The sequence below is a fragment of the Callorhinus ursinus genome, unplaced genomic scaffold, assembly GCF_003265705.2.
Source record: "Callorhinus ursinus isolate GAN/ISIS: 27379988/994484 unplaced genomic scaffold, GSC_fseal_2.0 scaffold20, whole genome shotgun sequence".
NCBI lineage: Eukaryota > Metazoa > Chordata > Mammalia > Carnivora > Otariidae > Callorhinus > Callorhinus ursinus.
In genome coordinates this window covers 23,059,028-23,083,045 of record NW_027397082.1, presented here as the reverse complement: position 1 = coordinate 23,083,045, position 24,018 = coordinate 23,059,028, and the positions used below count along the sequence as shown (strand labels likewise).

The following is a 24,018-nucleotide window of genomic DNA, read 5'->3' as shown; positions in this document are numbered from 1 at the left end:
ACTTGACATTGATCTCCTTGGGTTGACAGAAATGAAATAAAGTCGCTGCTGCTGGTGTTTCTGTCTATTTCCCCTTGAATTCCCTGGGGCTGGTTTTATGACTCTTAATGCTGCACAGTTTGGTGCATAAAGATTTATGATGGTTATATTCTCACTGTAGCTTGGACTCTTTCTCATTATAAAGTGTCTCACCTTTTTTTTAAAACACTTCCCGACTTTAAGAACAAAACAAAACAAGAACAAAACAAAAAAGGCCTTGCCTATAACTAAAATTACGATCCTAATATTCTTTTTGTCAGCGTTTGCCTGTGTGCCTTCTTTCCTTTTACATGTAACCTTTCTGGGTCATTCTCTTCAGTAGTCATTTCATGCATATACCATGTAGTTGGGTTGAGGTATTTGAACCCAGTATGGGAAACTTTCTCTTTTAGTAGGAGATTACATCACACTTACATTGCCTGGCCTAACAGATAAGTTTAGTCATAATCCAGGCATCTTATTGTTTGTTATGTTTTCCGGAAGAAGCCTGTTAGCCCATGGAGCCCATAAAATTATATGCAAAATTTTGCATAAATGTATATATGTCATGAGGGAGCCCATAGCTTGGTTCAGAACCACTTCTCCATATGAAACACCCTCACTTCCTTCAATTGCTCCCATGACAGGAGATCCAGACTCCTTATCTTTCTAGAGTCTTCTTGACCCACCTACTTTGTCACTAGATTGTGAGTTCCTCGGGGGCAAGGGGAGTTTCTGACAAACCCCAGGCCGCTATTTATCACAACTCCTTGGAAAGACTTGGTTTTACAGAGAAAATTCAACACTCATGAGCCATCCAATTGCTGGTTCTGATTCTGTTGAGGTGGCCTTGCTTGAGCTTACTTACCCGCAGGTTCTGTAACTGAACACAATAAAGCTCTCTTCATCAGTCCTTTCTATGAAGGTCACACAGGTGTGCTTCTCCCAGTGTCTCATGGCCTGCTTAAAAATGGCCCTCTGGCTACCTGAAATGACAGGGCAAGTCTCATCACTGCACTGATGGGTCCATGCCTCCCTCAGATGCCGTAAGGCATGCTGACTTACAACAATGCTTGTTCCAATGAACATTGGGTGACCCAGAATAGAAATGCAGTAGGAATAAGGATTTCCCTTGCTAAGAATATAACCTTCCTGAATTACCAAAACTCAGAGAGTAAGAGTTTGTGAATGGAAAAGAGGGTAAAAATAGATTTTCAGAATGTCCCAGGCTCTCCAGCTTTTCCTTTGCATGGAGAGTACTTCTTCCTAAACTTAAAACAAAAATCTTACCCAGATTATTCAATTTGAAAATTTTAGGCTTTTGAAGTAGCTCACCAGCATTGCATTCTGCAGCCTCATTTTATTTTATATCTACAGGAGCATGGGCCCATATGCTTTAAAAAGTTTGTTTTCATGTACATTCATGTTACTTTTGCATAGGGCTGCAGTGTTTTCTGGGGGATCCTTGAGCCTCATTTTCTATAAAGCCTTTGACAACAGGTGAATTTCATACTTTCTCTGAACATGTCTTCATATTTCCTTGAGTGGAAATGTGTTGAAAAATAGAGCAATAAGTAAATTGGGAGCAAGAACAAAGTAGCTGTAAATTCCGGCTGATAGTTACTTACAGTTAATATGTATTCTTTAAAAGAAAAAAAAATCTATCAATCTGAGATGAAGAAGACTGTTTTGACTTTCCTAGAAACAATGAGAAGGATCTAGAAAAAGAGTTTTTGGGTGAATACAAAGGACGGTTGGGGTTGGGGTCTGAGTTCTAGAATGACCTCATTGCCAAAAACAAAGCACTGTGGAGGCTTCCATCATAGTCTGGAAGACATAGGTGTGATATCATATTGTCCCCCCAAAAATACATACAGAATAAAGAGTAACTTAGCTGTCCATTTTTTTTACATCTTGATATTTTTTAGTTCAAACCATTTATAGCTCAATCACTCACCAAAATAGCAATCCCATTAATTACAGAATAACAAAAACCATGTTAAGAAAGTTCTCTACATAAAATTAGTTAACTTTGATGAAGGTTATATAAATCTTTGGTCAGAAAGGCACACCAGATCTGAAAGAAGAACACAGTTAAGCGCCAGAGAACAAAAGCAAGTCGCTGGTTAAAATTCCAGTATTTCAATTCTTTAGGCACACTGCTTTCTCTCCTAGCAGGACTGGGAGCTCTTTGAGGGCAGGTGGTGTTTTGGTCATCTTTTTATCACCAGCACCTCATTAAGTATCCAGCACAAGAAAGCCCTGGGTTAACGGCAAGGGAGTGATGCTGCCGGGAGAGAGAAGGGGAGGCCTTGCTCCATGCTCTCAGTCAGCTCCCAGGTCCTGTCGTCCACATCTTCACAGCGCCTTTACTCATCCGTGGTTTTCAGTGGCTTTGGGGACATCTGCCTCATCAACCACCTCTCACAGAAGTCATAGATCCGCAGAAACGAAGCAGACTTGTGCGTGCAGTCAGACTTGAGAGGCCAGAAGAGGCAGCTCTATGTGGCTTTTCACTGAGGCATTCGACTACCCCTGGCCACAGGCCTGCTGTGGGCATAACCGCTGACCATCGACTACGTGTCGCCGCACTGTTCTAGGTGTTGGAGGCATAGAAATGAAAAAAAGACAGGAATAAAGATCCCTGCACCCACAGCATTGGGCAGAGACAAAAAATAGGCAAAACAAAAATAAAAGTCAAAGCATTTCGGGTAATGGGAAGTACCATAAAGACTAGAAAGTGGGGTGCTGAGAGCAAGTGGCTAGTGGGGGTACCAGGGAGGCAAAGAAGGCCTTTCTGGGGATATGTCATCTGCTCTGAGACGCCAGTGATAAGAAGAAACCACAAGAAGGTCTGGGGAAAGAATGTTCTAGGCAGACAGAGGGCGGGGGCAGGTGTGTTAAGGCAGGAATGAGCTGGGCATGTTCCAGAAGGGAAAGATACCTGCGAGGCCAGCACACAGGGACTGGGGAGAAGAGAGCAGGAGCAGGGTAGGAGACTGGGTGGGACGGGGGCAAGGGCTGCCTGGAGGAGGGCCTTGGCAGCCATGGTCAGGAGTTTCAGTTTCACTAGTAGTGATGGAAAGCCACTGGCTGACATACATATTTTAAAGCTAATAATACCAACAGTAAATAATTACTATGTGCCAGGCACTATTCAAGTGCTTTATCTACTTAACTCGTTTAATTCTCAAAACAACCCTATGGGCTAGAAAAGATTATCATCCCCACTTACAGAAGAGGCGACTGAAGCCGGGTGAGGTGAAGCGACTTGCCCTAGTGGCAAGCGCCACAGCCAGGATTGGCCACATCTAATGGCCCACTCTGCTTACCTTGCGTATTGCTGCGGGGGTGGGGACCGGCGCAGGGTGCCCACCCAGGCATTAGCCAGGTCAGCCTACCACGTGTGGCTGCTCAGAGCGGCCTCCTGCCTGGAGGGCTCTGCTCACCTACCCATTGGGCAAACCCTGTCTCTATTTCAAGACCAGGATCATATGGGATGCCGGCATGAAGGCTTGGGGACTAGGTGACCACCTCTGAGGACACAGCCCCAGCAGAGACCGCAGTTTCACCAGGCTCGGTGCACTAGCCCTGAAAGGCATAACGGGGCATTAGCAGGTAGGACTGTGATGCCCCAGCATCTGCTCCACCCCGGGGAGGACACTGTCAACCTAGGGGGACAAAGCCCCCAGCCCCAGAAGGAGGCCTCCTTTGGTACTACTGACCAGTGAAGTTCCCACCGATGATGTAGGGGATGACCCCTCCGGGCCATATTCTCTCTGTCCTCGAGGTTGTGGCTCTTCGGACCCGAGAAGAAAAGGTCTCAGTTCTGGCGTCCAAGGTCCTGGGGCTGGGCAGAAGCATGGCATTCTCCTCACCATCTGCAAGACAGGCACGCTGCTGTATACTCTGCCTTTCATTCCTTCTGTACATCATGGTTAAAACTATATTATCCATGAATCCACAGAGGGGGGTTAAGAACATGTGTTCTAAAGGGGGTATTCGGTCTGCTCAGGGTTTTGAACCCCTGAGTGTTAGTAAGGGTGCTGGGGCTATGATGGAAGCTGGTTGCCTTATCAGAAGCCTCGAACAAGGCCCTGTAGGGCTCAACGGCAGCCAGAGATCCTCAGACTCAAGCGGGCCCCAACAAGGCATCCTCTAGGATGGAGGTGAGTCAGGGATGTGCCCTCTTCTCAGCGCTGGGAACACCTGGGAGAACTTACCGAGCCAATCCCCTGCCCTGACCAAATGCCCATCAATTTGTAAAGGTTGAAAATAATTTGGCCAGTCTGACAAATAAAGTAAACCAGTCTGTGATGCTGGGAAGACAAACTCTTCGCAAGATAAACCCCTGGAAAAAGCAGAGCCTCATAAAGTCCCCCAGCCCTTCCCAGTCTCTCGGCGCAGCTGGACCTTTAAGAGAGGGACGGGGAAAAGAAACGGAGGCTCTGTGAAGGTTCTGAGTCCAACGTGTGGCCCCGGAAATAGCAGAGATCGACAAGTGGGGTGGAATCGCTCGAACCTATGGACGCTAATAACCCAATCCGCGCTCATTTTATTCACTGTTCAGACAACGTAAGCTTTTGTTTTCAGTCTACTTGCTTAGATTCCCTCATTATTCTCACTTAGCGCATTTTCTCTTCAGTTTCTATATCTTTTCCCTAAAAATCAGCTTTTGATTTTGTTGATCCCTTTCATTTTTTAGGATTTCATTAATTGTACTTATTTTATTACTTCCTTCCATTTTCACTTATTTTATTCTGATGTTTCCTTTCTATCTTCTTTTCTTTTTTCAAAACTGGAGACATAGCTCACACACCATAATAGACATTCTTTTAAAGTATACAATTTAGTGGTTTTTAGTATATTTACAAAGTTGTGCAACAATCACCACTATAGAACTCCACAACATTTTCATCCCCCCCAAAAGAAACCTATTAGCAGTTGCTCCCAATTTCTACCCCTTGCCCCAGTCCTTGGCTGGGGCGCTTTCTGTCTCTATGGGTTTGCCTATTCTAGACATTTCATATAAATGGAATAATGCAATATGTGGCATTTTGTGTCTGACTTCTTTTTCTTAGCATGTTTTCAAGGTTCATCTCTGTAGTAGCATGTATCAGTACTTTGTTACATTTTATGGCTGGATAATATTCCATTGCATGGATCTACTACATTTCCTTTATCCATCTCTCAGCTGGACATTTGGGTTGTTCCTACTTTTCGGCTATCACGAATAATACTAGTATGAACATTAATGTATACATTTTTGTGTGGACATGTGTTTTCAGTTCTCTTGGGTATATGCCACAGACTGGAATTGTTGGGTCATACAGTCACTTTATATCTAACTTTCTGAAGAACTAGCAGACTGTTTTCCAAATCGGCTGCACCATTTTACATTCCCATCAGCAATGTAAATGGTTCCAGTGTCTCCATATACTTGTCAACACTTGTTATTGTCAAGCTTGTTGGTTATAGCTATCCTAATGGGTGTGAAGTGGCATTGCATTGTGGTTTTGACTCGCATTTCCTTAATAACTAATGATGCCAAACATCTCTTCACGTTCTTATCAGTCATTCACGTATCTTCTTTGGAGAAAAGACTATTCAAATCCTTTGTCTGTTTCTTAATTGGGTTCTCTTTTTACTGTTACAATTATTCTTTGTATATTCTGGATACCAGACCCTTATCAGACATACGACTGACAAATATTTTCTCTTATTCTGTAGGCTTTTTCATTTTTACAATAGTATCCTTTGAAGCATAAAAGTTTTAAGTTTTGATGAAGTCCAATTTATTCATTTTTTCTTTTGTTTCTTATGCTTTTTGTGCCATATTTTAGAAATTACAGCCTAATCCAACCTCACAAAGATTTATATCTATGTTTATATCTATGTTATATCTTCGGTTCTATAGTTTGGGTGCTTATACTTAAGTCTTTAATCATTTTGAGTTAATTTTTGTATATGGTGTGAAGTAGGGGTCAGTTTTATTCTTTTGCCTGTGGATATCTAGTTTTTCCAGCACCACTTGTTGCAAAGATTAGTTTTTCCCCTATAGAACTGTCTTGGCACTGGCTTCTTGAGTTGAACGTTTGTCACATAATTTTCAATTTTTCTTATATTCTACTATTAACATTTTAAGGCTAAAATTTCTCTGAGTTCCATTTTACCTGCATTCCATCATTTGATATGTACATTTCAATGTTAGACATTGATATATTCTGTTAGCTCCATTTAGACTTTCTTCTTTGATCTTTGAGTTATTTAGAAGTGTGATTTTTTTAATTTCTAAATACTTGTTTCTCTGTGGGTGTTACTGATTTCTAACATTGCTTTGTGTTCCAAGGGCCCATTCTCCAAGGTGGGGGTCAGCAAACTTTTTCTGTAAAAGGACAATAGTAAATATTTTAAGTTTTGTGGTTAATATATTCTCTGTTGCAACCAACCAGTTCTCTCACTGTCGTGCGATAGCAGCCATAGACAATATGTAAATGAATGGGTATGGCTGTGTTCCAATAACAGTTTATTTGCAAAAACAGATGGCAGGCTGGATTTGGCCTCCTGGCTGTTGATGACTAATCCATGCTCCAAGGTATCAATTCTTTGGCATTTTGAATCTTCCTTTGCAGCCCAGTACGTGACTGGTTTTTATAAATGTTCCATATGTCCTTGGGATAATGTGCATCCATTTCCATAATTGATGGTTAAAGGGTGCTACATATGTTATTCACATATTCTGTCTACAACTATTTTGGCTCCTTGGTGTATCAGTTACTGAGAAAAATGCTTTAAACAACCCTGACAACTAAGATTGTGGATTGTCACTTTCTCCTTTATTCTTAATTTCTGCTTTGCATTGTTCAAGGCTATGTTATTTAAGTAATACAAGTAAAGGGCTTTTAAATACTCCCAGAGAATTATTTCTTTCATCATTAATGAAATAATGATTTCTTTATCTGTAATAATGTTCGTCCATAATAAAGATATTTCGGCTGATATTAATGTCACTATATCAGTTTTGATTAGTGTTTGCCTCATAGACCTTTTTCCCACTCATTTATTTTCAATCTTTTTGTGTAATTGTGTTTTTTTTAATGAGTCATTCAACAGGCATTATTCTGTGAGTAAATTACATTTTCCACAACAATAACACAAATTTTACAATGGTCATATTGTTGAGGTTCAATTTTCTTCATTGTATATGAAATGGTTTTTGTAAATTGAAACTTTTATTGAGATACTTGTAGATTCACATGCAGTTGTAAGAAATAATAGATTTTGTGTACCCTGTATTCCATTTCCCCCAACAGTAACATTTTATGAACATTTTACTATAATACACTATCACAGCTGGATATGGACATTAATGTATTCCACTGCTCTCATTCAGATTTCCCCAGCATCATGTATACTTGTGTGTGTGTGTAGTTGTATGGAATTTCATCACATGTACAGGTTTGTGTATCCACCACCACATTCAAGATACTGACCAGTTGCATTACCATAAGGATCTCTCATGTTGGCATTTTATAATCATATCCACATCCCTGCCCCTCTCCTCTCACCCAACCCTAAACTCTCAAGCACTAATCTGTTCTCCATTTAGAAAATTTTGTCTTTTGAAGAATATTATATACATGGAATTTTATAGTGTATCACCTTTGGGAACTGGCTTTTCTTACTTGACACAATTCCTTGGAGATTCATCTGAGTTGTTTTATGCATCAATAGTTTCCTTTTATTGCTGAGTAGTATTCCATGGTATGCATGTACCACCATTTGTTTAACCATTCACCTGGGAAAAGCTATCTGGGTTGTTTCCTGATATTACAAATAAAGCTGTTATGAACATTCATATACAAGTGTACAAGTGTTTGTGTGAAGATAAGCTTTTATTTCTCTGAGATAAATACCCAAGAGTGGAATTGCTGGGTTGTATGGTATGTGAGTTGATTTCTGGGTTCTGTATTTTGTTCCATTGATTTATGTATTTATCCCTCTGCTAATATGACATTGTCCTGATTACTGTAGTTATATAGTAAGCCTTAGTATCTGGGAGAGTGATAATTCCCATTTTAGACTTCTTTTCCATGACTGTTTTAGTTATGTTCCCATATAAATTTTATGGCTGTCCATATAGATTTTAGAATAAGGTTGTCTATGCCTATAAAAAAAAAACAGGCTGGGATTTTGATAGGAATTACATTAAACCTATAGATCAATTTGGAGATAACTGGTATCTTTACCATATTCAGTCTTCCAATCCTTGGACATAGTATGTCTCTCCATTTATGTAGGTCTTTCTTGATTTCTTTCATCAGTCTTGTGTAATTTTTTGTATACAAATATTGTACATGTTTTTTAAAGTGTATAGGCATTTCATTTTCTTTGAGTGCTTATTAAATGTATTGTGTTTAAAAGTTTTATTTCTAGATAATTATTTTTTTAATTTATTTATTCATGAGAGGCAGAGGGAGAAGTAGGCTCCCAAGGAGCAGGGAGCCCGATACAGGACTCAATCCCAGGACCCTGGGATCATGACCTGAGCCGAAGGCAGACGCTTAACCATCTGAGCCACCCAGGCGCCCCTCTAGATAATTATTGTTAGTATATAGAAATGTAAGCAATTTGGGGGTTTGGCCTTATATCTGCCATCTTGCTAAAGTCACTTATTAGTTCTAGGATTTGTTTTTTGTTTTTGTTTAGATTCCTTGGGATCTTCTACATAAACAAGTCGTTTGGAAATAGAAACAGTTTTATTTTTTCCTTTCCAATTTTCATGCTTTTAATTTCTTTTTCTTGCCTCATTGCAGTGTCTATAACTTCCAGAATTATGTTGAATAAGAGCATGAGAGCAGACATCCTTGCCTTGTTCCTCGTGTTAGGGGAAGTATTCAGTCTTTCACTACTAAGTAAGATATAAGCTGTAGGTTTTTGGCAGATGCTCACTATCAAGTTAAGATAATTTCTCTCTATTCCTAACTTGCTGTGTTTTTATTGTAAATGTTAGATTTTGTTAAATGCATTTTATGCATCAGTTGATGTGATCATGGGATTTCTCTTTTTTAGCTTGTTGATATGGTAAGGTTACATTAGTTGATTTTCAAATGTTGAACCAGCCTTGCATACCTGGAATAAATTCCACTTGATTATGGTGTATAATTATTTTTTATACATTGATGGTTTCAATTTGCTAATATTTTGTTGAGGATTTTTGTGTATAATTGTGATTAGATTTTAGGTATATCTGTTATAGACAAATAGCTACATTTTTTTCCTCGTTGTTCAATCTGAGACTTTCTCTTTTAACAGACAAATTATACTTATTTTATAACTGACATACCTGGGCTTATTTCCTTCTTTGTGTGTGTGTGTGCGTTGTTTGCTATTTTTTTCCTTTGCTTCTTTTTTTTTCTTCACTGCTTTCTGTAGGATTACAATATTTTCCATATTTACTTTTTATTTCCACTATCTCCTTTCTATTCTTTAGTATTGATTTTAATTTTTAATGTTCATACTGGACTTAACAAAGTACAAAGAATTCACAAACTACAAGATGGATCTGAAGAAATCAGAATCTCCATTCTCATTCTGAGACTACGAGGATCTTAAAGTATTTTAATTTATAAACAGACCTCCCGATTTCTCATGTTATTGTTTACTTGCTTTTAAGATCCCAAATTAGTTACCATTATCAATGATTTGTTTGTTTGCAATACAGATTTACATCTACCTTCACATTTACCATTTCTTTGCTTAATGCTACTTCTTGCATCCCATACCTCCCTCCTGGAAATGCATCTTTTATTATTCTTTCACGATGACAATAAGCTCTCAGTTTATTTTATCCTCAATCTATTTCATCTTTGCTCAATTTATTTTATCCACACTCTAGAAACCAAGTTTAGCTGGGAATGTACAGAATTCTAAGTTGACAGATGTTTTCTCCTCAGCACTTCAAAGATAGTATTCCAGTGTCTTTTGGTCTTCATTGTTACCAACAGGAGGTATCCTTATAGTTTAATGGTCATTCCTTCACCCCTTATCTGTCTTATCTTTTGTTCTGTTCTCCTTCCTTTGTTCTTTGTCTTTGGTGTTTCTCAGCATCATTATAATTGTCTAGATGTGGATTTGTATGAATTCTCTGCTTGGGACTCAGTACAATTCTTCCTCCAACTGGAAAACCCTAATTCCTCATCTGTTTGACCACTGCCTCCTCTTTCCCAGTCTCTCTATGAAAGTTCTCTCATCTTCAAGAATTTCTATGATTATGCACTTAACAGTCTCATTCTATCCATTTTGTCCCTTTACCTTCTTCCATATTTTCTTTATCTCTCAGTGGTGAAATTTGTGTGGTTTCCTCAGCTCTATTTTCTAGTTCACTAATTCTCTCTTCAGCTGTGTTCAATATACTATTTATCCAATTCCAGGTTCAGATCTATTTTCTACTTCATTAATTCTCTCTTCAGCTGTGTTCAATATACTATTTATCCAATTCCAGGTTCAACAATATACTTATCATTTCTAAAAGCCCTATCTAGTGGCTTCTAAATCTGCCTGTTCTTTTTTCCTCCCTACTGTAGTTTCAAATTCTTTGATTGGTTCTTTTGCTATATATACTTATTTAATCTCCTTCAGATGGTTCTATTATCTTCCTATATCTTTGGGTACTAAGTCTCCAATTTATTGTCTCTGCTGATTCTCCTCCATGGATTAACTTTTTGTGTTTCTAATGTTTTTATTTAAAGTTCATTTTTAGGGGAGATCATTCCTTCCTAAAGGAGCCCCATATGCCATCAATTATGAGTATGACCCTATTTTTTGTTTTTTCAGGGCTTTTGGGATTCTAGGGTCCTAGATCAATTTATGGGGAACAGGCTTTCAGATTCAGTTTCTCATAGATGACATATTTTCACCCACACTTAGAGCCTAGGAAAGATAGCAAGATTTCTTGCCACTCTTAGCCACTGGGCAGAGTTCTTCTACTCTCTCTCTCTTTTTTAATGAGTATGAAGCCCTTTGAGGGTGTTCATTTTATGCAAGATCTCAGCATCCACTTCTTGCTTCACATGGGACCAAGGCCATATCTCCTGTATTTATAGGCATGAAGACACCAGCCCCCTGTCCCCCAAATCTTAGCCCAATTTGAATGCCCTCTGCACATTCTTGCCACCATCTGAAGCTTAATTCTATGGATTTGTGTTCCCTATTCTCTTCTGATCATGGAAATTTCCCTTTCTATCCTTTGTTCTTAACTCTGTATCTTTTATTTGGGATGGTGGGAAGGTTATATATTACTTTCAGCAGTTCTGTATTTGTATAGGCGTTCCTACTAATTCAGTTAGTTATATGAACAAGAAGGCTGTCATGTAATACATTTTTAAACATGAAAATAGTCGTTTTACTGGTAGAATTTCTAGATCAGAAGTCATACACTTGCAACTCTTGGGATAAATCCAACCCACAGATGTGCTTTGCTTGGCCTGGACACTTTTGGCCCACACTGTGTTTTTGTTGTTGTTGTTGTTGTTGTTGTTGTTTCAATATCACTTTAGAAGCCAACTTTTAAAAATCAAGGGATTTCACATTAGGATCCAGATTTTCTAGTTTTTCTTTAAAGACAGAAAGATGTGGCAACATTGGGCCCACGTCCCATCATTTACAACCCACTAGAGTTTGGTTGTACCTGCTGGCCATAGCCATGGTACATGTTTTCGTGGTTGTCAGAATCTCTCCCCCACTTTCCAGCATCCTATCTAGCCCACCTCCCCACTGACATTACCTGCTGGGCCTCTGCAGATATTCTAATTGGCCATCCCAATCCTAGACTACAAATTCCATCCAACTGCTTTCAAATGTGAGTTGCCCCCATGCGTGGGGGAATTTCCATGGGGGCAGCAACCATGGCTGGCCTGTTCACCACTCTAGTCACACCCAGCACTGTGCCTGGTTGGTGGTAAGTATTCACTGTTTTCGTAGTTTGAATGAATTAATTAAAGAATGGATGAGTTATTCTAAAAATAAACAGCCCAACAGTCCCAACAATTCCATGGTGGAAACTCCTCCAAAATGTTGGCAGCCCTAACGCCCTCAATGTTTAAACCCTGAGAATCATCGCGTCTTAAGTAATCACGGGCAGTGACGTAGCAAGTGGAAGTTTATTATTCATTTCCCATAGGGTTTTCAACAAGTCTCTTAATTTTCTTCTGCCGCCAACTCTCTGGAGAATGGGCAGAAATAGTTCTCTATTCGAGAGACCAACACTGAGACATCCCGTGTTTCTCAGACAAGCTGTGCTTGCTGTGTATGCATGTGGGCCGGTATGGTTAGGGCCAGGCTGCAGCCGAGTCACCGTGGGAAAATCTGAAGTGCACCTGGAAAGAGACCGGGGTGTTATTTCCAGAGATGGGTTATTGAATGACAGCTTCCCCCTCAGTCCAGTGAGAAATTTAATTTGCCGAGGACTCAACACAGGAAGCATTTGCCGATTAAAAATATGTCTAAACAGATGTTCTGCTTAGCCTGGAAGAAGGATCTTAACGCAACTGTCATTATTGGATTTTCTTGGATTACTACTATCTGGAATCAGAGTCCACATAGAAGGATGTAATTATTTATTATGGCCAAGAGTCCTACATTTGAAGAGGAGCTCAGGGGCATCTGAAAGGATTTCACACACTGGGGGTGGGGTGGGCTGGGGGATAAAGTCCATTTAGATTCTCTGGCTCTGGGAGCGGACCTCGTCCTCTGTGGAAAAGCAGGACGGCCACAGCTCTTCAAGGTTCCCTCTCCAGCTGAAGGCACAGGCGTGTCATAAACAGAACCAGGCCTACCCCAGCCTTCTCAAGTGGGGCGCTGGGAATTTTCCATGATTCGACTGGTCAGCCCCACACTGGAAGCAAACATCCTGAGAGACCAGCCATCTGCACAACCCAGGGTGTGGTGGACAACATTGCACCTTGCCTGCCAACCTTGAAAGACTCAAGAATAGCCCCTCGGTGAAAGTGGAGACTGGATTATTTTTTTTTTTTTTAAGATTTTATTTAGTCATTTGACAGAGAGAGACACAGCGAGAGAGGGAACACAAGCAGAGGGAGTGGGAGAAGGAGAAGCAGGCTTCCCGCAGAGCAGGGAGCCCGATGCGGGGCTCGATCCCTGGACCCTGGGATCATGACCTGAGCCAAAGGCAGATGCTTAACGACTGAGCCACCCAGGCGCCACCCGAGACTGGATTATTCTGCATGATGGTTTTCAAACCTGGCTGCACATGTGGATCAACTGGGGAGCTTTTTAAAAATTCTGGCGTCCACCCCCTGCCCTGAGATTGCAACTCAGTCAAACTAGAGTGGAGTCCAGGCATGTGAGTTTTTAAAGCTCCCAGGTAGTTCCAAAGCACAGGCATGTTTGAGAACCACTGATATTGCCCAAAGGTTAAGAGCAGGGGGTTTAGGGTAGGGAGACTTAGGCTCAAGATAAATGCTGCATTTGCTACTTGTGTGGCCTTGGATAAGCCACTCTTCCTGCCTTCTGAATCTTCCTTCCTGCTGCATGCTGGCATTGTGGGCACTGAACCAGGTAATGAATGTCAAACGCCTGCCGTGGTAAGGGCTCGGTGCAAGCTTCAGTAATTGCTAGCAAGGTCTGCATTTGGGGACGGGCTAGAAAGAATGCCTAAAGTTAGGTTCAGTGGATACACCCAGATACACTGTCATTAGTGACATTCAGGGTTTCGGGTGCTGAGCAGTGCTTTGTACCCAAGCTTGCGTTCTCTGGTGCAAACAAGATTCCGTTGTGATTTCCTGCAGCACAAAGCCCTTAGGAACTGTTACTGGGAGTGAAAAGTCCATTCTCTTCTACAAATATGGTTCTGGAAATCAGGCTCTATCCAAAGTCACTTCATCGGAGGAGCAGTTAAACACTCCATTTCATTAATCCTATTAGCAGCCCTGAAATGCATGCTGAGCGCTCATCTCCAGGGGAGGGAGACTCCTTGGACCAAATGGCCTGCTAGGGGGATGCTGAGTGAGCAGTTCTCTGAGCCCAGCCCTTCCCAAAGCTGGGAGCACAAATCCCTGCCGTCAGGGCTGAGGGGAGCCACATAATGCCAGGAAATAAACCTGCTGCTGAAGCCAGGGGGCCAGGGGGCAGGGGCTTCCCTCAGATCCTTTCTCCTGCTTGGGCGGTCTCTTTTTCTGGGGGTGTTGGGAGGGGGTCCGGTTGTGATGAAAGGGGAATCTGAGATTGACACAACTTGTCTTATCTTTAATTCAAACAAAAACAAGAGGTACCCACGCTGGCGCCTGACAGGGCCCCGGAGAGATGAATCGGAGGGAGGGAAGGCTGGAGGGACAGGCTAGAACAGCTGGCCCTCGGCTCACCTCTGAGGGTGCCAAAGGTCTCCTTCTTCATCAGGCTTGCCCGGGAGGCTTAAAGACCTGCCCGTCTGCTGCTGCAGTATGGAATGGAGAAACTAGCCTAGCCTTGACATTATTGTCTTCCAAAAAACCAGGGTCCCTGGACGGTCTGCAGACTATGGATTTAGCCCACTGTAGGGGTGTGAGGAATGGTGGCTGGGGGAATGCTTTCACTGTCCTCCTTACAAAGCCCAAGGAAATCTCTTTTTTATTTATTTATTTTTTAAACTCATCCAACGTTTCCAAGGAAATCTCCTGTCGCAGTGTGGGTACCATGCACAAGCCAACCTACCAGAGGCAGCCTGTTAATGAGGTGCAGCAGCCTTATTCCTTCCAGTTTCCCTTAACTGTGTTTCTGAGCAGCTGTTGAACAGCTGTGGAATCCCAGTCCAGAGGTGGATGATACACTTCCAATGCTGGATAATATTATTCTTGGAGGTGGAGGTAGAGAGGAAAAAGTGGAGGAGCTACATGCACTGAGCACCTCTTAAATTCCAGACACCTGGCTATGCACTTTGCATAATTATTATTTCTAATTCTCTCCAAACCTCATAGGAACACTTACCTGAGGTCCTAGCTACTAAGTGCCTAAGCTAGGGTGCAAACCCAAGTGTGTCTGACAGTCTAAGTTTATTCGGTTGGGTCATTTTACACCAACAAACTAGTATATACTAAGAACCCTGACACTGTCTATTGCTGGTGGGCAGGTAAGAGGCAATGAGAGAAGGCTGGAGCTGGTCTCTAAATATGGCCACAGCGCTCATCCCCGTGAGCTCATGCCGCTTTTCACATTAAGGGGCGGAATCTATTTTCTTCCTCTTGAAGGTGGACAGGCCTTTTGGCTTGTTTTGACCAAGAGAATGTGGCAGAAGTAGCATTCTGGGTACTCTGAGTTCAGGCCTTAAGGGGACTGGTGGCTTCTGCTTCTTCCCTCTGAGAAGCCAGGTGCCATACTGTAAAAAAAAACCCAGGTTAGACAGCTAAATGAAAGTCCACATGGCGAGAAGAGCCACATGGAGGCGCATGTGACTACAGCTTTTTTTTCGGACCACCCAGGCCAGCCCAGCCCAGCTGCTAGATGAATGCAGTCAAGTGAGTGACCCAGCTGATGTCAGCCAAAGAAACAACATCCCACAGAGCCCAGTCAACGCACAGAATCATGAAAGATAACAAATCACTGTTTGAAGTCACTAAGTTTGGGAGTGGCTTTAGGCAACAATAAATCACTCAGGAAGGGAAAGTGCGGTGTGGTATCTGCACCACTGCAGTGCTGGTCCCTGGTTCCACCCTCACACCCTATGCTCCATTATTAGCACTAAGCGTGGTCATCTGTGGCCAAAACGAAGTGTCACTGAGATTATGAGATGTCTTGAGAGCCGAAGAAAGCACAAGTCAAAATACTTTGAAAGCGCAAAGCAGGAAGCCACAGATTTTGAAGGAAGCCCTGCACATGGTCCCAGCAATGTGTTTTGAGATAGAGAAACAAATACACATTTGTCAAGGGGGTGTGGAGCATGGAAGCTAATGAATCCGCCTTTCTCTGAAAGAGGCCAAACTGATAAAAGGGGGATCAGCAGCCCAACAGAAAAATGGGCAAAAGACAGGAAGAGGCAAATCATAGACGTGCACCCCTACATCACTGGAAAGGCAGGAAAGGCAGGAAAAGATGCTCAAAGTCACCAGCAAGTCAGGAAAATCCAAATTAAGTAATAATAAACTCCTGTTTACATTATTAAAAACATGGAGAGCACCTAGTGCTGGAGAGGATATGGTGAAAGGGGCACGTCACAAGTTGCTCTGGAAATGTGAATGGCTTTGAAACCCATTCCAGGAACACCTGTTAAAAACATCCCAAGAGTGTGAGGATCTAGGTTCAGGAACGTCTACTGTAGCATTGCTCGTGATGACAAAAACCTGACACGAAGTATATGTTAACTGATGAAGGAATCATTGGATCAATTATGGCCCACCCACACCAGGAATATTTTGCAAAATATTCAGAAGAATAAACTGAAGTTATCACCAGTGCATTGGAGGGGTTTCCTATGACGTACTGCTGAGTGAGAAAAGCATGATTCATAAAAAGCATGTATCAAATCTGATCCTGTTTTGTAAAATGATGAAGCTTCTATTTGCATGCATGTTTATATCCCTACAGCAGTGTGTGAACACATGTGCAAGGAGAAAAATGTGGAAGGGTGCACACAGAGCCATCAGCCAGCATCTCTTGGGGAAAGGCAGAGGAGCAATATGTGGAAAAGAGAAGGGAGGGAGCTAGCCAAATTACAGGGAAAAGTAAAAAAAAAAAAAATTAAGAAAGGACATGATGGTATCATTACATGTATGCGTTTGTATGAAATTATATATATGCATATGTATGTGTAAAATATAAAATAGCATTAAAGCAAAAACATAAAGCAAATATTGATTTCTATGTTATCCCTAAATAGGCATCCTTGAAAAAAAGGATTCTGGCATTTAAAAATTATTCCTTTTGACAGGGCTAGTGGCGCAACGGATAATGCATCTGACTACAGATCAGAAGATTCTAAAAACTATTCCTTTTGACACTGTGTGTCAACTATACGTCAATAAAAAAAATTATTCGCTCTGCTCTGCATTTATTTTATGTAGAAGAAGCAACATTGGCAGGAGTGAGTCCTGACTCCTGCAGGATGCTGGCCAGGCCGAAGTCCAGCAGCCTCTCTCCCCCAGCACGGCTTCTGAATGGGAAAAACTCCTCCAATTGGAGATGTATCCAGTGAGACACCCCCCGCACCCGTAATCTCCAGCTTAGAACCTCTTAGAACTAGGAAAGCACACGTGTGTGAGCGTCAGTGTGCAGACACGCAGAGGCAGACTTCCAGGCAGGCACCTGTCGATGGGTGGCCCTGCCCACAGATGGCCACAACCTCACCTGCCCCCTCCCCCAGCAGCCCACAAGGTCTCTAGGCTACACCCTCCTCCCAGCCCCCATCTCAGCTTATTTTCCCTCCTTGCCTCCCCTGCCCACTTGTCCTGTCAGACCCCTAGTTCCCAAAGCCTCATGATCCCTCCTGTCGGCCCTTGGGGGCTGCAACTCACAAGCCAAGCACGGTGAGAAAGGTCAAACCCAGGTGGCAGAGTTTAACTGAAGACCATATGGTCCCTGAGCAGCCAAACACCACCCTCAGCCAGTCCATCCTCAACAAAAGGACACACTCCCTCATGCCCAGAGACTTTGGTGCTCCTAGTCCACTAAGATCGAAAGTAAAAAGTTTCCAAAGCTGGGGCGCCTGCGTGGCTCTGTTGGTTAAGCGTCTGCCTTCGGCTCAGGTCATGATCCCGGGGTCCTGGAATCGAGTCCCGCATCGGGCTCCCTGATCATCAGGGAGTCTGCCTCTCCCTCTCCTTCTGCGCCTCCCCCTGCTCATGCTCTCTCTCTCTTGCTCACTCTCTCTCAAATAAATAAATAAAATCTTAAAAAAAAGAAAAAAGAGGTTTCCAAAGCCAGGGGCAGAGAGAAAAGGGAAGTGACTGCTTAGTGGGTGTGGGGTCTCTTTTGGGGTGATGAAAATCTTCTGGAACGAAAATTTTCTGGAACGAAATAGTGGGATGGTTGTACAACATTGTGAATGTACTTAATGTCACTAAGTTACACACATTAAAATGGTTAAAATGGAACTTTTATGTTATGTGAAATTTACCACTGCTGAAAAAAAAAAAAAGGACCCAAAGGCCTGGTGGGGCCTCACATTACCCCTTCTAGTTTCCTCGCCGCTGGTACTGGTGGAGGTTGCGTTCTCCCGGCTCTCAGATTGCTGCTTCTCCAGCCCACCTAAAGGAACGAGAAAGAAAAGAAACGTGAGGACTCACCATCCTTCTTTGTAGGAGCACCAAGAGCTGAGGGAGCAAACCTAGTCACCTGGGGGATGACCAGGATCTCTGGCAGATCAGTAAAGATTTGATAACACAGGTTGATTGAGCACTTATCACATGCCAGGTACTGTTCTAGATGCTAGGGCAAAAAAGAACCTGCTTTTTCATAACCACGCACATAAATCACAAATTAGAAATGTATTGCTCTCCTCTATCAGTTCAAGGGTACTTGGAGTCAAATATACAAAGTTAAGAGGCAAATCCCAAAGTCAACCTGCAAGTCAGCTTCCTTACCCTCGCCCTCATTAGGAAGGCTGAATGTAAACAGGACACTCCCTTCTGGAGTCCCCTCGTGTGGAATGTGGGAGAAGTCCTCAGTGCTGCTTTTAAATACGGGATGTGGTCAGTTACTGCCCTGGCTTAAGTAGGCATTTGGGTTTTCTCTTTGGGGTGAGTCTCATTTTAGAAATTGCTCTGTAGACTTTGTATATCAGACTCTGCAGACACGGCCTCCGTCAAGGACAGTGATGCTTGTCTTTGTTTGCTAGTAGCCATTGTGTAAAACCTGGCTCACATCTGTCCCCACCAGGAAGGTGGTCAATCAGCTAAAAGTATTAGACCCATGGCGAACTGGAACTGTGTTTAGTTCCAGGCACCGGGGGATTCAGCAGTGAGCAAGACAGATGGATAAAGTGGGCAACTGGACAATAAACCCAAGGTAAGAAAACAAATGGACGAAGTCATTGTGGGTTCAGAAAATCTGAAGATCGTATGCAGTATGAGTGCTCAGAAGGGGCCTTCCCTGACCACTGACACAGAGATCTGGCCCAGGATCAGGAAAGAATCTAGACTGGGAATGAGCTTGCCCTTGGTGGGCAAGGGGGAACCAGGCAGAGAGGGAGGCCGAATCCACAAGGATATTAGGAATATAGTTGCAGGCAGGAAAGCAGGGAGGCTGATGGATTAGATACAAGGGCCTGAGAGAGGTCCCCAATGACTCCTACATTTGGGGGTTGAAAAACTGGGTGGGTTGTGACACCAGGGAGCAGATCTGAGGATAGAGCCTATGTCCAGGAGAGACTATCATACATAGGAAACCACATCCAAGCAACTACAGGACAATCGACTTACAAATTCATTTCTTGCATTTGTTTAGAAATTTGCAGCTTACAGAGCTGTATCCCCATACCTCTTTTGACCCCCATTAGAACATTCTGTGGCAGACAAGAGTGTAATGCCATTTTACAGAGGAGAAAACCAAGACACAAAATGAGTAGCCCAGGGTGGTGCTCAGGACAGTCTTCCTGGTCAGAAGCCTGAGGATCTTTCCTGTGCCCCACAGCTCCCAAGAATGCTTGGGGTAGAGTCCCAAACAGATGCCCCAATGACCTGGCCCGGGACAACCAAGGGAGTCGGCCCTGCGGTCCTGCAGCTCAGCCTCCACCACGAAGCCCACCTCTTTCCCTCTCCTGCTGATGACACCAGCGGCGGACCAGGCGTGCGCTGACATTTTTGCGTGCCTTCATCCTGCTCGTTCCGTTGCCTTTCTGGCCAACTCGAAATCCACTCACACACTCCTTGCAGCTGCCGGGCCGTTGGCTGCCAGCTCCCAGCCCTCTGGGTATTCTTCCAGCTTCGATATCATTTCCTCTCAGGCTAAAGGTCAGGGGAAAATCGCTGGCCAGCAGAGGAATGTGGCATGCGTGGAGCGAAGGGGAGCCTGAAGCCAGAGCTCCAGGACTACCTTCGTCTTTGCTGTGAAACTGTGGCTAAGACCTTGGGCATTTGTATTTTTCATCTGTCAAATGGGTTGTTGGTTTTGGAGACCAAATGAGGTAATGGGTTTGTTTAGGGACTAACTCATTCAACAAATATTTATCCAACACCTGCTCCACGCCAGATGCTGTTTCTGCTGCTCAGGATACAACACAGAACAAACTCTACCCTGACCTCATGGAAATTATATTCTGATGGAGGGTAGGGGAGAAAACAATAAGCTAATAGGCAACCAAATATTTAAGTCAGTTGCCGATAGGCACTACAAAGAAAATAAATGAGGGTGAAGGGAACCATGAATGCTAGGGATAAGGGGTTGCTGTTTCATGTGAGATAGAAAAGCAGAAGCTAGAAGAGAGTGACGGAGAGAGTCTACAGAAGACTGGGGAAGAACATTTCAAACTGAGAAAAACAATGGGTGCAAAGGCCCCGCCCGGGGTAGGAGTGTGTTTGGGGGTAGGGAGGCAGTACGACTGGAATGGAATGGGTGAGAGAGACAGTCGTAGGCACTGTGGCCAGAGGGCAGTGGAGGGTCTGGAGGGTTAGCTCACGTGGTGCCATTTTCAGGATTTGGCTTTTATTCCGAGGGATCTAGATAAGAGCCAGAGAACATGAGAGGGCTCTGTAACTGCACCAGCTTTGAATATGACCAGGGTTACTAGTAGTGGACAGGAGAGGGACTCAGGGGCTGGCATTTGAAAGGAGATTCCACATAGCACTAGCCCAGCATGAAGGGCTGGTAAGTTTAGATGTGCTTGGCTCCTGCAAAAGGGGTAGAAGGAGGCAGAAAAAAACTTAAACCTGTAAGGATACCTGAGCACAGCCTGGGTTCAAGGTTAGCTGTAGGCTGTGGCTGAGGGAGCTAAGGCCAGGAGAGACTGATATTCAGCTCTGCAGCAGGCTCGGGGTGGAGGACTTCGGATCCACCTGGCCCACTATAATAGGAGCTCAAACTCTGGAGTTGAGGGGAGAACAGGGGCCCGCTAGTAGCCAGAGGGGAAAAAGAATCAGTGATTACTATGTGCCAGTTATGGAGTTGAACATGCGCTAAGAACAGTGCTAAATGCTCTTCTTGTATTGTGTTTAATAAGTCTGGCCTCATAAAGACACAATGACAAAAGGGCCATAACCATCCCCATTTTCCAGGAAGGAAACAAGGCCCCAGGAGGTGAAGTGACTTGCCTATCTCGAGGGTACAGAGATGGTTAGCAACGGTGATGGCTGAAGGTGGGTAGTATGTGACCCTCCAAATCTGTGCTCCTTCCCCTCAGGACCAGAAAGAAAAAGAATAAGTGGGGTGCCTGGGAGAGATTGGCTATTCCCAAGGGACTCACGGCATTTTTTTTTTTCCCCCAGGAGGCCTGCAAGAGCTTGGGGCCCTGGCCAGTTAAGAACACAAATCCTTCCTCTGTCATCCTTACCAGCAAGAGACTAGAGACTGTCTTTTTTCTCAGAAGGGCAGCAAATCTCATGCTCCCAGTACTGTTGAGCCTGGGATCTCCCTGGACTTAATGTGGTTTCGCCACTCTCCCTAATGAAACCCTTCCTGAGGCTCCCCACTGCCCTTGGGATGAGTTCTAATTCCCTGAGGCCTCCTCCACCTGGTGCCCTGGGGCTTCCTGCTACTTTCCCCACTCCCACTCAGCCACCCTGAGCTACCTATAGCACCTTGATTTCTATTTTCCTCGGCCACACCCACCTCTTCACCTGGCCAAATCCTACTGGTGCTTTAAGTTTCCGCTGGGACACCACTTCTTCTGGGACACTGCCTCACTGCTCCTCCCAGGTTAGAAGCCCTCTGCTCTGTGCGCACATATAGGGCCTGGGCTGATTCACACCCCTTACCGCAAAGGCATCTCCTGTCCATTCAGTTGATCCTTCAGTTTGGTTTTTAGTTTTTAGCATCTTGGTGAAAGTATCCTTGTCTTGTCCAACAATGAACACGCAGCACTGTGCCCGGCACAGAGCAGACAATAAAATATAGGATGGATGGATGAATGGACTGATGGATGATGGATGGACGAGTCAGGTAGACAGTGCTTAAAAAGATAACTCAATCATTTCTAACTCAGCCTAATGGATGGGAAAATCCATCAGCTTTTATGGAGAGAGGGGAGCAGATATTCTTGGGACAATGGTTATCAACCTTCACTGCAATGTGGGATCACCTGGGAAACTTTTTAGACAAACACGGATGCCGGGTCCCTCCCCGCCCCTACCCCCCGACCCAGGTTCTTATTTAATCAGTCTGGGCCTGGGCTGGGCCTTGGGATTTTCAAAAGCTCCTCAGGTGATTCTAAGGTGCAGCAAAGGTTGAGATTCACTACTCAGAGAACCTGATATTTTCTTAAAACGAAACTCTTCCTTCCCAAGCTCACCAGGAATGAAAGATGTGGAGCTGGAAACAGACATCAAACACTAAAAAAGTCATTTCTCACATCTGTATCAATGGAAAATGTTCCTCTCTTCCAGTAAAAGTTAGCAAATGAGTAAGACAGGTGTGACTCTGGCTGGAACTGCACCCGGGAGCACCACGGAACAAGGAAGAGAAATATGGCCTGCTGCAGACAAAGATTGGGGACAATGGGGGAGGGAGCATTCAGGGTGTGGGGATAAATTTTTCCTTGAGTGTAACTGCAAGACAAAAAATATTTGAAAAAAATACATATATATGCCCGTATTTGATCTTTGGTTAATTACCTCTTCAGTGAGAGGATATGCAAAGACCTTGTAGATTTCATTAGTCACAGGGGCTTATTCAAACGTCTCCTTTGCATAAGAAACCCAGGCTTACAGCTGGTCTCTGGGAAAGAATGCCCTCCAGGCCTTGAAAAGAGAGCTACAGGCCTGTTCACGCTCTCACTGAAACACAGCAGAGGTCAACGGCCCGTGATGCATGGGGCCAGGCTGAAATGTTTCTATCCAGCATTTGCAATTCAATCCCACAGTTTCCTTTATGGAACAATTCACTAAATTCAGAGTTGTTCTTTTTTCTAATTCACCATATAATTCACCTCCCAAGTTCAATTAAGAAGCAATCTGTTAGCAACTTTGGGAGCAAGCTGCTTTTCTTTGGGAAAGCCCAATTTTCTTCCGCTCCCAACAAAACGTAGCTTAATTATATGCATCATATGAGACATTGATGTACACACAACACTCCTCCACCATAATTAGTGAAATATTAACTATATACATCCAAAGACAACTAGGCAGAAAGAGATGGGCTTTTCCAAAGCCCAGGAGGACAGAGCCTTGTTCCATAGATCAATATTGCTCATTTGAATATATGCTTATTTATAGTGACTATGAATTAATATTCATTAATATGGTATTATAAAAAAAACTTGATATCAATTATTCCTTCTATTCTTCATTTGTAGAGTCTAACATTATTTAGTCCTTGGTTTTCTTAAACACAAGAATAACTACCATTTTTAAAGTGTTGATTACCTGCAGGTACTACACATAACATTAATCTATTTAATCCTCAAGCCAACCCTGAGGTGGATATCATTCCCATTTTACGTGCAGGGTAACTGAGGCTTAGAGCAGTTAAGATATCACTGGAGACACACAGTCATTGGTTAGAAAGGTTGAGATTCTCCCCAGACTGTCTGGTGTCAAATCCTTTAATATACATCACACACCATGGTAACCCTGCCAGGCCAACCTACACTCTCCATCTGCTCACTTTTATTTTTTTTTAAGTATTTTATTTATTTATTTGAGAGAGAGAATGCGAGCAAGAGAACACAAGCAGGGGTAGCAGCAGAGGGAGAGGGAAAAGCAGACTCCTCACTGAGCAGGGAGCCTGACATGGAGCTGGATCTCAGGACCCTGGGATCATGACCTGAGCCAAGGCAGATGGTTAACTGACTGAGCCACCCAGGCATCCCCTCCATCTACTCACTTTTAATACACGTGTATTTACAGCTTTGACCCAGCAGAG

The 24,018-nt window shown here is 43.3% G+C and overlaps 1 protein-coding gene across 1 annotated transcript in view; it reads right to left on the bottom strand.

Moving 5' to 3' along the window:
- The window catches only part of TLL2 (tolloid like 2), a 122,417-nt gene that overhangs the window by 51,930 nt on the left and 46,469 nt on the right, over nt 1–24,018 (bottom strand). The window contains exons 4-6 of the mRNA XM_025880974.2: nt 18,175–18,252; nt 3,744–3,899; nt 887–1,004 (exon numbers count right to left, since the gene is read on the bottom strand). Of these exons, the coding sequence (XP_025736759.2) occupies nt 887–1,004; nt 3,744–3,899; nt 18,175–18,252 (352 nt within the window). The remainder of the gene's footprint in view (nt 1–886; nt 1,005–3,743; nt 3,900–18,174; nt 18,253–24,018) is intronic.